This window comes from Hippichthys cyanospilos, chromosome 7, assembly GCF_059441005.1.
Source record: "Hippichthys cyanospilos isolate Australia breed blue-spotted pipefish chromosome 7, RoL_Hcya_1.0, whole genome shotgun sequence".
Taxonomy (NCBI): Eukaryota; Metazoa; Chordata; class Actinopteri; order Syngnathiformes; family Syngnathidae; genus Hippichthys; species Hippichthys cyanospilos.
The window spans coordinates 11549173-11565906 of NC_142375.1; the positions used below are offsets into that span (position 1 = coordinate 11549173).

General features: G+C 39.2%; 1 protein-coding gene across 2 annotated transcripts in view; it reads right to left on the reverse strand.

Annotated features, from left to right (window-relative positions):
- LOC148421061 (multiple PDZ domain protein) overlaps positions 1–16734 on the reverse strand; it is a 52358-nt gene that overhangs the window by 22526 nt on the left and 13098 nt on the right. For both annotated transcript variants that reach the window (XM_088419460.1, XM_088419459.1), the window contains exons 13-20: positions 16498–16577; positions 15983–16129; positions 13206–13391; positions 12940–13101; positions 12302–12511; positions 10649–10810; positions 6749–6872; positions 2184–2382 (exon numbers count right to left, since the gene is read on the reverse strand). In XM_088419460.1, the coding sequence (XP_088275586.1) occupies positions 2184–2382; positions 6749–6872; positions 10649–10810; positions 12302–12511; positions 12940–13101; positions 13206–13391; positions 15983–16129; positions 16498–16577 (1270 nt within the window). The remainder of the gene's footprint in view (positions 1–2183; positions 2383–6748; positions 6873–10648; positions 10811–12301; positions 12512–12939; positions 13102–13205; positions 13392–15982; positions 16130–16497; positions 16578–16734) is intronic.

The window sequence follows — 16734 nt, forward strand, 5'->3', positions numbered from 1 at the left end:
AAACACGCTGTTTGAATTGGCTGAACGGGCCAATTTCCTGCTTCCACTCATAATGGCAGATTGAATATGTGGCTCCTAAACTGTTGTGACTGAGCCATGTGGACAGCCTGGCTTGTCTCAGCAGAAGCGCTTCTAATAATGACGAGACCTCACCCTTTCATGTCTGTCTTAATAGATGCCTCGTCTGCTTCAACTGCCTGCAAAGTTTGTCTGCAGTGTTGTCAGGAGGAGGCAGTGTGAGCCTGTGTGCGTGTGTGTGTCCGTGCGTGCTAAACATTCGTGCGCATCTATGGGTCGCTATTTAAAACATTCCTTTATTCCGAAGAGTGGTGTTCAAGGTGAGATGAGAGATGAATTATTCAGAGATTTTTTCTCCCCCTTCATTGCAGGAAAAAGGTGTTTTGGGAGGTGAGCCCATTAAAAGGCTGCACATGTGTGTACAAGCAAGCGTGAATGAAAGAGGTTGAAGGGAGCGAGTGAGTGGGTGTTTTGCAGGTCCATAGTGCAATGGGGATGAGGGACATCTTCAATCAGACCTACAAAAACTGCGAGTGCAAGTAAGAACATACCAAATATGCTTTTAAGTGCTGCTGATATACTTAAAATGCCATTGACTGATCTCATCAAATATGATCCTGGTCCCCTGGCAAATTATGATTGCAATGTTGGAAAGAAAATAGATAATTATCTAAACCAATGGAACTAGTTTAGAGGGGCAAAATATTTATACATACATAATATAGAAACATCTCTCTACTCTTTAAGGCTAATACATGTTTGATGTATTCTTTTTAATGCAACAGATGAACCATCAATTGCAAAATGCAGGATTGTGGGGATAATTATTGAGCCAGAACTCATATCATGGGACGTTGATGACCGTACTCTGTAGCATAATGGAAAAAATGCTATATTTTTAGCATTTAGCTTACAGGTAAACTCAAACACATTTGGAAGTATGTTCAAAAGTATATGAACATATTTGTAAATAAATCAAATGCATTTTGTTAAAAATGTTTGAATGTATTATGTAATTATGTTCGAATTACCGTAGTTTGCCATACTCCACATTGTTTCCATGTTTTCGTATTCTGCTAGCAATAACTATAAAGTCTTTATGCTAAACTATTTAACACTCTCTAATACAGTGTGTTCCAAATTTTATCGACAAATAGCTAATGCATCCATTTTAAATGAGACACTAACACAATGTATAAAAAATGTCCCAATGTATTCATGACAAATGATGCTCGTCGCAAATCATAACTCGACATACTGTGCGTGAAATTTGAACCCGTTTAGTTCAATACAAAATTTTAAGAAGCCGTGCTTTTTTTTTGTCTAAATGGTAACAAGTGGAGACACAGATTTACTGTAGCTCCTACCATTAATTGTATAATATTTCTCAGCTTTAATACTCACCGGCCAAATCAACACATGTGAAATTAAAGTGCTGCTATCTGCTGCATACTATTATGACCACTATGTTGGTGAACTTACAATAAAAATAACCTTTTTAATATAGTTGTGTTTTTATGATATTGTGCTACTGTATAATTTTACAGCTGTTTGTGAGGACTCTACATCGAGCCTGTGGTGGAAGACCCCATTATAAGTTTATTATAGCCACCTTGTTAATACACGTACAGACAAACCTCCCTAATGGACCAATAGGTATGAGGTCATTTTATTGTGTCCACTGATGAATGTCAGGATGGAAGTTAGCACCTGCTCCTTTCTTACAATGACCATGAAACCCGAGCATTAAAAGAAAGTTCCTGTGACTCAAGGGAAGTGTGTAATGGAAACAGAAGAGGCTTCTCTTGTGTTGAGAGTATGAACCTTGAGGTCAATCATGTTTTTTTGAGGAACATATTGGCACTGTTAACTGTTCCTGCTGTTTCCACTTTGAAAATATTTCTCACATTTGAACCCTCACCTCAAATTGTTGAAGGCACTTCCTTTTGAGCAAAAATCTGCTTCTTTAAAGGTCTATAGTGTGCCTTCAACTACCAAGTAAAAACCAATTTTAGGCTGAAAAGTCCTCTTTTTTTAGATGCATATGTTATTTGCTGAACTTATGACTGATAAAAATGTCAGTGTGAATACTAAGTGGCCTTGGCGGTAAATCCTACTCTTGGTGCAGTGTGAGTATGAAATCCATTTTTTAATGCATGCTTCACCTGAGCTCCGGCCCAATGACAGAGTGTCTTCGTAACATTGACCGGGCCATGGTGTTGGTTAGATTTGACGTAGGTTCGCCGTTGATCGCCAAGATTGCGTCACCCACCCCGAGCCTGCCATCTTGACTGACAGAGCCCCCGGGGGCCACACTGCGCACCAGCATGCCTGAACCGTCCTTGATAGCACTCACCGACATCCCTGCCAACGTGCATGTACACACACACGCACACATGCAGAAACACACAGGTAAGTGCAGGGTTTTATAAGGCGTCGTTGAATACATTCCAAACAGACAGACAGTTGTCCAAACAGACACCCGACAGTGGCATTATCAGCATAATCAAGACAGACACTAGGCAGATTAGCACACAAACACGGTTACGCATGCTTAACATTCACACAGCATCACCCCTCGAACTTGCACCCGCATCAAGAATACCCACGCAAACACCCACAGGGATCATAGGTCACAGGTGACCAGACGGGTAACACATGCCGGTTTGCACAAACACTTGACTTTGGCTTTATCAGTTGGTGTGCTAGGCTGATTACAGGAGTAGGTAAATCATGGGCACACGTACTCACATGCGCACGCATACACATCACTGTCTAGCAAAAGACACAACCATCACACTATGGTCGTACATAATTTGAAGCAAAGAAATGACTGCTTACTTTCGGTCAAATAAACGTTTTATTCATTTGCATTCAAATTACAATACAATCATAGTGCATGGGATTACAATGAACAGCAAGCAAAGTCGACAGGACACAAAACATGACACATTTCAAACAGTAAAAGACATACTGATGATTGTTTCAAAAACATAATGAGTTGAAACATAGACAGAAGGTATTCGATCCCCAAAATGATGCTGCTGTTAAAATCTGAAATTTACAACAGGGCTGATGTGGTTACACCACCCAAGACCAAATGCAACTAAACAAAAACTTTATATGTCTCTGTAATGAGCAAGGTGAAGTTAATACAAAGCCAAGTTTAACCGTCTACTCAAAACCATAATATAATGTTCAAATATTATTGCACTGTAAGTCTGATCTTTAACATTGGACAAACTGACATCGCTAACAAACAGGTTTTGTCGTGAAGGGCCCCTTATAACGACATATATCACAAAAAACGACAGTGTTTAAAGAGAAGCCGCAATAATCAAACCTTGCAACCCTCCCGCTAGATAAGAAAATAAACATCCTGTAAGTGTAACGTCTTGTAAACTGATACAATAAATGCATTTATCTTAACAATAAGGATGGGACGAGATTAGAACGCCACAAGGTTTCTCGCCCCTGCAAAGCACAAGGTCTTTTTTCTTTTGGCTGAATTTTGTGGCAATGGATTTCACAAGAGTCTGTGCTGCTTGTTAATGCGCTGCATTGCTTAGCTACATGACAGTAAAACACTCCGCCAAACTTCAATTAAACCTCACCATATCAAATAATGTATAAACATGAAGGCTTTTGCTTTGCAAGTACTGTAAATGCTTTTATCTTAAAGTTGTTCCCGGAAGCATGTTGCAACAAGAGCTGGCCTGACTTTTTCCACTCTATAAACTGTTACTCATGCAGTGTGTCACCGGTCATGACTCTCGATAGAAGCAATATTGCGCTGTTCTGAAATTACATTCAATCGCCAACTAAGGGCGATAAATGAACGACTCAATTACATTGACATTTTATTGTATAGCGCTAGTTGCTACTGGTCAGCGAAGCTTCTAGCACAAATTAGATGATAGCTAACAGCGCTCAAGTGGTCTAAATCAGCTTTGTCTTCTCTGGTTCTGACGTCACTCTGGCTGACTGGCCAAAATTTATGTTGAGATAGTTGTCTACAACCTCACAGTTTATAGAGAATTTATCGAAAACCTCTGTATTTGGTACACGCAACATCCACTTCAACCATGTTGAGCCTGGAAGGGGGCTCCTCCCACCTATGGTCCCTTCTGAAGGTTTCAGATTTTTCCCAAATTGGGGTTTTTGAGTTTTTGATTTGATTTAAAACATATTGAATATAAAAACGATAAAAGTTGGTCTTCTGTGTTCATATTTGCTTTCCAGCAAGCAAAATAAAATATTTTTTTAATTTCATATTAATACCAAAAGACTCCAAAAGAAATCCAGCCTGAATTATGTGTATATCTGCACACTAAATCATTTGATTTTCTCGCAATCTGCTTAGTAAAATAAACATCATTTAATATTAGGCAATATTTAATATTACAAATTTTGCGAAAGTCTCGTCTTTTTCGTCAAATAAATCTTGTGAGACATCTCGTGGGATTTGTCTCTCGTCCCATCCCTACTTAACAATGAAAACCTGCATATAATGTCTAATATTGACTGCTCTGCCATTTATTAATCTCAAGGAGCATGTGTTTCTTAAATACTCTTAATGTATAACATGAGGCAAAATTATGCAGTATTGAATATTACATGTTTTTGTTATGCCACCAAAAAGAGTATGAGTAATGATTACAAAAGAAATGGGATGATGACCACAGAATTGCAAGGGGAACTTTATGCAATGTTGGAAAACTGTACACACATATTTCGCTTAGTCAGTAATATAAAGCTCTGGCAAAAAAAAAATCAATAATAATGATAAAATTGCATGTTTAATATTTGTAGTTAGAGTATATTACAAACACTTGTACCATTAACTGTATTGCAGGATCACAAGCACTGGAAACCTTGGACTTTGTTTTATTTCTGAACATGTGGCAGGATTAATTTGCTGGGCTGTTTGTCTGTGCCCAAATAGTGAAATTTATTATACTATTTGAACAGTATTTGGACAATGTAAACAGGCCTTGCCATAGTGTCAAAAAAAATGTACAGTAACTCTCCCAAATTGTCTGGGTTACTTTCCATGAAATCTGCAATACAGAAAACCACCCTTGAAATACTTCTACTACTAATACGAAGCATGTTTTGACAGTATTTTTGGCACTTGGTTTTTAAAGGGGTTTTCAACACATTAAAATACTACAAACGCATTTAAAAACATGTATAATGGTGAGAGATACCTCGAGAAATTAATGAGACTGCTATCTGAAGGCATGCCAGTGGCTGATGGATTGAAACACAATATTTTTCTAATCAGCCAAAAAAGAGGAAGGTGGGCTTCAGAAACGTCAGTGTGGAACGATAATGAGCCATTTTCCGTATTTTTCCGAGTACAAGTCGACCTCGCTTATAAGTCACCCCCCCCACCCCTTTTTTTTTTTTCCTTCAAATTGGGTGAATTTTAGAAAAAAGATTCCAAATCTACCCCTGACTTTAGTGGATAAATAGATCATGACTGTCCAAATATAACACATGGTGTGTGTTATTAAAACGACGAAATGACAGTACTTATGGACGCAATTTCTTCATCATATATCGAATAATAAACTGTTGCAGTTGGGAGGGGAGGTGCAAACGAGACAAATGTGAGGCAATGTGAAAGTACACCCAATTGTTGCAACAATAAAATTATGTGAAATTTCAATGTTTTATTTTTTTGACACAGCTGAATAATTTGTTGAAAAGCTCTAAAAGTCATCATCACTATCTGACATGCCATTTAGTTCCTCCCATTTCCCTTTTTATAATGTGTCAATGTCCGTCGAAAAATTGATCCACGCAACCTCGTTGTTGACAACAAAGAGGCAGTTAGGCGACGCTTGACAATAGTGAATTTTTGCAATGCTCCGTGCAAACGCTCTAAAACTGATGCGTACCATATCAAATTAATAGTAGCCGTAGTTCCACTTTTCCTCAGGGTGAGGCATAGGGCAGAGATAGTTGCTTCTAGCTATGTTTCCGTAAACATTTGAGGTTTTTTTTAAGAAGATTGGGTGGTTGACCCAATGCACCCGAGGCCAAAAGTCCTAAGGTAGGCTCCACCTATACGATTCCAGTTAGTTTAAGCCTTCTAAATAACATATTACTTATTTTGTAGTCAAATTAATGTTATTCAACACAGATATGTGGAAAACGTGTTTTGAGTTATGCAGTTATAAGTCAACCCCCCCAATATGGGCAATGAGGAAGTAAAAACTGGACTTGTACTCTGAGAAACACGATAGATGTAAGTGGGTTTCCCGAATAGTAAAGAGTTATAGAATTGGCTGAACATTGGTTTTAGGCTTGCTCTCTGGTGGTTTTCAGCAGATGATGGAAAATGTACATTTATGTCCGCTACTGCTACGACAGACTGAGAAGATGTCCACTTCCCTACGGTAGTTTACGTGTCTTTCCCCACGTTGTCTGTTATTTTCACACAATATTTGAAGTGGTGTGAAAACAGTTTTGAAATAAATATCCAATGCTTTTGAATGCTCAAAATGGTTAAGTGAGGAAATGTGCCTATTTCCCTATTCTATTGACGATATACAGTACATGCCGTGTAGTTCTTAGTTACATTTGAACATAACAACTACATCGCTTCACCATTCCTCTTCAGGGTGGTCATCATCACCACTGCCTATCATCGCCATTATGGCCATGCCTGCGATGTACACACACCAAGACACCATCACCATGAGTAAGACGGAGGACATACCAAGGCTACGGTTGCCCCGGACAACTGTGATTGTCTTTTCAAAGCTGGTGCGCGGGGGCAGAGGCGGGGCGGGCTGCATGTCGTTGTCTTCCTTGATGCCAAATCGCAGATGCGGATGAATTTCCTGAAGGGATGTAAACAGAATTAAAGATTAAGTCCGTTTTTGTTCTGACAACCTTTCAAAAGGGGTGACTGACATTAGTATGAAAATGTTCAGCACTGTGACAGGGGCAATCTTCCTGTACAAATGGCACAATTGACTTATGGTATTTTGATGGTCATTAAAAAATGAATACATAAAGTAATAATATCTGGTACCTGTGCCTTTACTTTAACTGACACCCTTCATATTTCATATTAGGAAGATCGATCGACATCGTTTTTTTTTTTTTGTCTGAAAATGTGTGAAGATAAACTGTTTTGGAATAAGAAATCATTTCAAAGCAGCTTTTACAAGTCAAGTCAGAGTTAACATTTCTTGACAATAGCATATTCTATGAGCCCTCATAAAAGGCATAATGTCAAATTTAAACTATGTCATAGCACAGTCTTCAATATTACTAATACTGGTCTGTGGTCATAGTCTCATTTTGACCTAAAACAGTCAGGGGAAATGGTGTTGGGTATCTCTTTCATATAAATTGGTACTTCATTATCTTTGCCTCAGCCTGACCTATTAGAAGGAAGAAATTATATGTCAGAGAAAAATATTGAATGTGTTATGTGTAGTAGATTTTGAGAAACCCCAATGCAAGGAGTCGGAGAGGAAGGGCTGGGGTGTTCTAAAAAGAAATACATGAATTGATTAAAAACAGACACACACACACACACATGAAAGAAACACATAAAAACTTGGAGTAATCTAAGTTAACAAAAGTTAAAAAAAAAAGGTAAACACTGACATGAGTTGAGGATACGACAACATCACAGTGCAATGATTGAAATAAACCAGGGTAATAAATACAAGCAGAGCTCCTTCCTCCCAAAAAAAAAAAAATACCCAAATAACGAACAAGATCAAATACAACATGAAACAAAACTAATAGTCTGAAGAAAAACATAGCTCTTGACGATTTCTTAAAAACTCACAAAGGCATGGAGCCAAAAAAAAAACACTTAATAAAACTGAATGTGGTTCTTGAGGTTCTTTTCTGTAATCGTTGTGCCCTACTTTAAAGGTGCATGTCCTAAGATTAGTGCTCTACCGCTTTGAAATCTTATGATGAAACATGTTATTTCCTTTGTGTGAGTTATTTTTGCCTGGTCTCTGAATGTAGTACATGGGTTTAAAGTTAAGTGCTGAAAGCATTTGCAAGAGAGAGGGTAATAAGCTACTGATTTACAGTACTGAGATATTAACATGAGTGGACCCTTTACCAGTGTGACTTTAGGCACAATTATCACTTTCAAAGTGAGTTTGGCTCTTTTCTATTACTGCTGCAGGTACAGTGTAACAGACAAAAAGCTATTTATTTTTCTATTTTTCATTATATTGTATTTTTTTTATATCATTGAGATTCGGTAGGCTTGTAAATATACACTTATCTGTGGTGTGTGAAATTTACAACATCATTTTTGCTACTTTACAGGGTTTCTAACTATACAATTATACTTACAAGATTTTAATTAAGCTCAAATTATCATTAATGAGTATAAACTCAGTGGATATAGAACAGAATTACGGAGAAGCTATTCAAACTTCACAGTCTCATTGTGTTTTTAATGAGTGCCATATAAAGGGTTAAACATTGAATCTTAAGTGTTCTAAGAAAAATGGAAACTGTAGAGAGCTTACACGGGATATCTGAGGACTTTGTCAGTACCATTAATAACCCAGCCAGTGTTTTATTCCAGTTATGCTTACTTGGCAAATAGGAGGTCTCATGAGAAACAATAGTACAGAAAAAAAAAATGTAATAGGAATACTGCTGCTCCTGTAGACAAACATGTTCGCTTTGAGATTTTAACTCCAACAGTATCCTCAGAAGCACAGGAAGTGCGGCATGACAAAAAATAATTTAAAGAGTAATAACTTTGCAGGCTGAAGGCCTCGGGATTGCTTCTAGGATGGAGCACACCAACAAAGTTCGACTACTCCGGTCCCGGTGGATGCTTCCATAAAGAGAAAGGTTCAGTGAGGAGAACTTCTTTGAACCTTCACAGGCAGCACTGAAGTTCAGACGCTACCTTTGCAAAATCTTTGATGAGAAACCTCAGCGTGTGCAACTAGCTACGTGCGAAACAAGGGTGGATCATGTTCTTATGCTCCGCCGGGTGCCATCACCGTACACGGGGCATACACTTACAGCAAGACACAGTTGCAGGCAATTAAGCAAAGTCCAGCACAAAAGGCCGCGACAAAAGAGAAACAGGTCTTTGACATGGAGCACTTTCTCCACACCTGACTGATACCGATACACCCTGCTTTAAGCTTTCTACACTGAAGACTCCATAACAAACGATGATCTACTTTTAGACATGAAATGTGTACTTTTCGGAAGGAATATTGCTGGGTCTCGAGACATGATACTGTGAACACCCACAATATTATTACTGGCACTAAATAAATGCAATTTCTCGTTATAGTGGTACCTTGCAGGATCGGCAGGCTACTTCTAAAATTCAGTGAATGATTAGCCACATTCAATTTGTTTTTAATAAACAATGGCAGATTTATGTACAGCTAGTAAGCAATACTAAAGCCAAAGTGTAAGAAATACATGTGACCGAATGTATGACTTCAATAAGAATCACTCTGACTTTAATAGCACTTTCATGAGACTTATAAAAAAAAAAAAAAAAACGAGGGATTAATGACGTTGTAATTAATTGAGCTAGTTAATCTGTTTTAAACCTCACCTAAACATTTCTGAGAAAACTACCTGACCAGTTATTTTTTCCAATTAAGATTCATTGTTATTGTGGCAGATTGAACAATTGATAATGAAACAACAACAAATAAGTTTTCAAGCATTTATATTCCGGGAAAGATTAACAGATACAGTTGTAAGCTTTTACCTTCAGCTAGATTTGATCAGTAGTGATGCTGTTATTCATTTTTTGCCAAGCACTAAATCATTTGAAATTAACATCAAAATTAAATTGTCCACTCCAGACTTGCTCAAACACAGTTCTTTTTGAGTTGCTGTTTTTGTTACTATCATCAGCTGTTGCTACAGTCGCAGCAGGGTGCTTTGCATTTATACGGTAGGCTAAACTTGATCTGCTTTTGTGGCAAGCAAGTTCCTTCCTACAAAGAATGCAAATCACGCGACCTATGGTCAATTTTACCATTCAATGAAAAACCCTCAGATGCCCTTCCCAATACATGAATCATAGCATAGTCTATCGGGCTATTTTAAATACCCGATTTACCCCAAGGACCACGTGAGCAGTCCGTGGGCCCATCTTAAAAATAGCTGACCAGTGACAGGACATCTGTGATTTCTTAAGAATGTAGTAGAAGTGATCATTTAAAAATGTTTATGGTTACTGAGATTTATGGAAATTGAATTGAATATTGATATGTTTAACCTTATCCAATTCTTAAAATAGACACTGAGAAATATTTAAAATTATCAGTGCATTCATATCCTGTAGATGAATATCCATCCATCCATCCATCCATCCATCCATCCATCCATCCATCCATCCATCCATGTTCTGCCATGATTCTAAGATTGTGTAAGGGTGCATCAAGATAGGGTTATTTATTATAATAACACATAGTGGGCAAGAATGTCAAATTGCAACCTCTTCACATTCATCAGTCACAAAGAATTAGTTTTCCGTTTCAAAAAGGTTGATGACCCCTGCAGTCAAAAGTGCCAAAGAAGCATGAATAAAAGACATTTGGTCATTTTGGCTTATTTTGTCTTAAGCGTCGCACACAGATCTTACCGAGTTGTTGTAATATGTTTGGATGTTGTTATCCGCCAGGTTGCAAGCGTTGGCCTCAGCTGCCTCAGCTAGTAGGCTGATCTGAGAGTGGCTCTCGCTGTCATCGCAGGATGCTCGTGTGCTTCTTTCCAAGATGGGCGTCAAGCCACCGCAAAGTTCCAACTGACAACACACAAATACCAATCTGAAATGTGACAGCTTATTATAAGTATATCCATGTATTGTTGTGCTGAAAAGTGCCAAAATTACAATGTATGAGGCAAGTAAGCTTGAGAAGGTAGCAGTAAATTAGACACCCGTCACTCCTCCTCAACTTGCCTCTCCGTTTCTAGTGCGGCTGAGCTTTGTGTTCACCTCAAAGGGACATTAAATATTCAGACGGTCTGTAAATGGACCCCGTGGTCCTTGTTACTAGGCCACAGTCCACAACAAAAGAGAACTCTTTGAGAGTACACTCCATAATTAACTTATCTTGGATAATAAAATGTCAAATGTTGTGCGCGTCCTATTGGGCTATTCGCTAAGTGGAGTGGCATATGTCTTGTCTATTTGAACGACAATATTTGTCAAAGTCGGGCACCAAAAAAAAAAGATGTTATGTATATGTGTATACTTATTAACCACATCATTTGGACAGCTGCACAATCTAAAGATATTTTCCACAAAAAATTAATCACATATAACACCTGAGATAAGAGCATTCTACATCATTCTGAAAGCTCCTTCAAATCCTTCTTTTTATTGCCATCATTTGATCAGAGCAGGGGTGTCAAATTATTTAAAGTTGAGAGGCCACATGCAGAAAAACTGATTCCCAAATGGGCCTGATTGTTAAATCCATGGTCTATAACCATAAACTATGTAGATTTTTGCAATGCATTTTTGCAATGTGTGTGTGTGAGAGAGCTTGTGTACTTATGTTAGCCAAGGTTGTTAAAACACTATTTTTTCACTAAAAGAAGCATCCGTGTTAACATCCTTGTTCACGCAGTGACATTACATTAGGTTTCAAAAAGAAACATTCTTGTAGCAGAGCAGGATGGAAACAACAAGGCTGCTGTAAAGTGTAATGTGAATGAATGTATAATAATATCCTGAAAAGTGAACAGACTGGTGCAAGAGAGAAGGTAGGTAAAGACTGCTTATGACACTTAACATGTAACTTACGGATATAAATAGAGAGAAAATACCAGTGTGAAGAAACTACAAAGATGAGATTTATTTTACTTTACTTTATAATGTTTACTTATAACGTATTGTGAAACGGACACTTTCCGGAAGGCCACGCTGTATTTCTGTTTCCTGTTTTACGTTCTTCATTCTCATTCAGCTTTTAGTGGTGCTGCAGTCAATGACAATGTGAGTGTGCATTTCAGTTTATTCCAATTGCTATTGATGGTTTGCCTTGTTGTTCATGATTTCTCATTATTGCCAAACTCTTCGAACATACTATACACGGTAAATTACCACGACCAGAATATACCCTAAAATTTAGGGTGCACCCTGTACACAAGTGCACCTCATATTTGAGGAACAACGATACTTGTAATCCAGTGGATAATAGGACAACTTTGTGAAATGGTGTCAAAAAAAGAAACATCATCTAACTTTATTTTCGAATATACAGTACATGGACTGTATATTTGGACTTACCGGCAGCGGTTTGGCAACACCAATGTGCACAGGGCCATAACCAGTGGACTTGAGGACATGCACTGCATAATCCAGACTGGAACCTTCCAAGTCGGTCTCATTTACAAACATTAGGCGATCTCCTGGGAGCAGGCGGCCATCTTGATCAGCGACACCCCCCGGTACCAAGGAGCGGATTACCAGCACTGTTTTAGTAGCATCCTCCGGATCCTGGAAGACAAGCATATGGATGACCATACAATGGATTTAAAATGTAAGACAGACGACTTCTCTCTGATGTTCTTTATACAAACACAGACATAATAAAAGGAACTGCAAAAGGAACTTCTCCCAATGTATCTTTATTTTTAATTGCGTTATGTGTGGGGGCAATCATGGGAATAGCTAACTTGGGTTGGGTTGTTTTGATCATAGTTTTAAAGTCTCTCACGCAATTTTTTTAAAACTGTACAATTGGGGTTTAAGATTTATTTTTATTAAAAAGTTCTACCCCACATATCAGATGAACTCTCTTTTGGACTTCCACATGCAAACTAGATTGCCTTCTCACTTTTCTTCACTGAGGTGACTCTGTTGTGAGACTGCAGCTTATTACTGTCTGATCTATTTTTAGAAAGGCTAAAGGCCTTGTCTATTACCTGGTAGTCCAGGATGCTGAAGCCCAATCCTGACTCCCCTTTCTCCAGCTCGACCACCTGCGCCTCTCTCTCCCACATGGCCAGAGGAGGTGACATAGGGGGCACGCCGCGCTTTGTGATGTCCTCAGCCGTAGGACAGGGAATGACGCAGCCCTGGTCCAACTGTGAGAGGAAGAGGAAAACATAATGATCCTGCTGCAGGAATAAAAAGCAGTCTCTCTGTTTTCATCTGCCTCAAACACACGCCTGCCCATTCCTGCATTCACCTTGTCATTGAACTCAGCCAGCAGCTCTTTCAGGGTGAGTTGGCCATCATCCTCTTCTTCCTCATCGCTGTCAGGGATGGCAGGGGGTACGATGCGAGAACACACCAAGTAAACATGCATGGGCAGCTCCTTGAGGATGTTGACAACCTCTTTATGTGTCTCTCCAATGAGAGGGATGCCGTTCACCTGGAAGGAAGATCAGAATATGTGCATCTTCCCACAGATAGAGTATTTTTTTTCTTACTTCATGCTCACACACAAACTGCATTACAGGTGAAGGAAATCTGATTTATTTGGTCAAAACAATTTCTATGGTCGTATCGATGGGCAGCACGTGGAGAACTGGTTAGCAAGCCCGCCTCACATACAGTTGTCATGTGTTCGATTCCGGCTCCGGCCTTCCTCTGTGGAGTTCTCCCTGTGTTCTCCGAGCCTGTGCGGGCTTTCTCCTACCACATTCCCAAAAACATGCATGGTAGGTATAGTGGTCACTACAAATTGTATTTAGCAGTGTTTGTATTTGAATGAGCATCCGTTTCTGTGTGCCCTGCGGTTGGCTGCCAACCAGGTAAGGATATACCCCTGCCTGCTGCCAGAAGGCAGCTGGGATTGACACCAGCGAGCCTGCGAACCTTATGAGGATAAGCGGCTAAGAAAACAGATGGATGGAGGGATGGAAGAATGTTTGTATCTATATGGGTATGTTCTGTTTTGCTAGTTTTAAACATATTTTTGTTATGTCTCCCAACTAATTGTCTCTTTGTTTTGCTTTTAGTGGTGAACCAAAAACTCAGCCAAGGTGCAAAGTACAAATAAAGGGGGTGGAGCCAGCAGCACGACTCGTACAAAAGTAATAATAGTAACACAGTGAGGGAAAAATCTCGGGACTAGAAAGAGAACATGCGGAATGGTGAGGAATAACCCGGTGTCGTCTCCTGCTCCGACCACACTTAAAAGGCCCCTCATGACAGATGGGAGACAGGTGTGCAACCGGTGACGCCACGCCCTCAAGATGGAAACATCTTGAGGGGCTGGAGTCACCAGCCGGGGGCCGGGTTATTCCTCGCCATTCCACATGTTCCCGGTCTTGTATTCCAGCCCGAGTAATTAGTCTTGTATGTATGTACTGTTTTAATTTTTTGGTTGTACTTTCTCGTCCTGCGATTTTCCATCACCTTTCTGTTGGGACCCATAGCTTATTTGTATTGTGGGTCCTGGGGACTCAACAGTTTCCTGAGGTAAAATGAGCACTGGAATATGTAATTGAATTATAAGCATATATCTGTATAACTGTGCAGCCATCACCTCACACACCCGTATACATGCCTATATATGTCATTTTGTCTAGCAAGGAAAGGTTTGAGGGATGATACCACCAGACTCCAGGGAAAGTCAACACTGCTGATGAGTCATGAATCTTCGTATACGAGGCTGAAGAAAACATGATGTCAAAGTTATGTTGATGGTGGTCTTCGATGTGAAGGTGCATTTCCTGTGTATTCTTGCTACATTGCCAGATAATTAAACAACATTTCTGCAAAGAGATCCTGCTACATTTACTTAGCTGAGTGCTCAAGAAGATACAAAAGTTGCGACACAGCAACTCATGGCTGCTTCACCATGATAAAGCACAATCTTAAAATGTCCTGAGTGTCCCAGTTATAGTAGCTGAGAAGAACACTGCCATGCTGGAACATCCTATTCACCAGAACTGGCACTGTGATTTTTGTCTTCTATTTCCAAAGCTCAAGGGTGTCACCGGGGGGCCCTTTTTGGAACCCTCAGACAACATCAAGAAGTTAACAATAGAAAAATCCTTTCAAGACTGCACAAAGGCGTAATAAAGAAGGACGGAAAAGTGTGATAGACTTAAGGAGGATTACTTTAAAGGCAAAACTTGCAGTCTGTAGTTTGGATATTATTATTATCATATATTTTTTTAATGATAGCAGTCCTGGAACCTGTCTTGACATATTTCATAGAATGTGTTCAACCTCTTGGAGACTGTACCTTTATATATGTGAACGAGAGGCACATCAAAATGTCATAGGTAATATGGTTAATTGTCAAATGCTAAGCAATGTTTACATGTGCAATCAAAACTGAAACTAAAGAGTTATATCTAGTGTAAAAATCAGCATACTTGGGGCAAGAGAGTAGAGTTGCTCTCTTTAAAATCCTAGTCCACAAAAATTGCAGGGTTGGTTTCATAAATTGGAGAACAAAGTCAGCTTTGCTATGTTGTAGCAAAGCATCACTGTACTTGGACTGCAGAGCTGTAGTATTCACATGGTTTTGGAGACCGGAAGTTCCTTACAAATTTAACAAGCAAACCTCTCTTCATGAAGGACGAGTAATATGTGTGGGTTCATGAACTTGCTCAGAGCAGCCGCAGGAGAGAATACTCCACCCCTTGAGTGCAGAAATGCAGGGCACTCTCACACCCACCTTCTTATTACCACTTGGCCGCCTTAAGCGAAACTATGTTGGTTGTTGCACTGTGCTCTTTAAAGCTGACCTAAATGAAATGCTCATAGTAATAAAAATAATAAATTAAAAAAAAAAACTTGCAATCGTAATGTCAGGAACTCTGAGAGAAACACATCCCAATTGAGTTTGAGGCTGACAACTTTCATTGGCCTTGACCTTGACCTCAGTGCCTGGAACCAGGCAAGCTAATCAATCTATCATCCACAAATCCAGTTTTTAAACATTCACGTCCAGCAGGACGGCCAGTAAATGAATTATTAGTCTAGTTTCAAGTTAAAGTTCCTCACCTCAAGTATTTGATCTCCAGTAAAGATCTTGCCACTTTGTCCAATTGGACCCTCGGGTAAAACTGAGCACAAGTAATGGTGCCCGGCCCGAGCCTCCAGACTGATGCCCAGGCCACTGGTTTCGCTGAAGCGCTCCAACTGACAAACCTAACACAGCAATAGTAAAAAAAAATTAAAATGTTTATAATAACTTTGCATATAAACTGCAGGAGCAAAAATTGAGAAGAAAACAAAAATGTCACAGACTCTAAGCCGCACATTGTAATACTAGATATGTACGCAGAAAGATGGAAATTTGAATGTTATGGAAGTTTTTTTAGTGCCTACTTACAGTAACTATCCTATAATCAATAGAATGGCCATGCCTTTATGTTTAGCAGCACCAACGTGTTTTCACCATAACACTGACAGAGCACTGGAGAGTAAAATTGCTGTTCAAACTCAAAATCAATACTTTTATATTGTAGTGTCTTCTTCTTCTTAACTGAACTTGATTACTGAATACTGAGACATACTATGACTTCATATCTTGGTCCAACTGCACGTTGCCACCTCATCCTAAGGTCTTCTTCCTCTGCTGGTGTCAAGGGCACTCCTATAATCACAGACACAAGCCAATATTTAAAACAGTTAAATATACAGGACCACGTATTCACATCAGTTGGGAAAGAAATCACTGTCATTACTGTTTAATACAGGAAAGACAATATCTGACCTTGGGGCAATGCATGTCAACACACAAAAGCCACTGA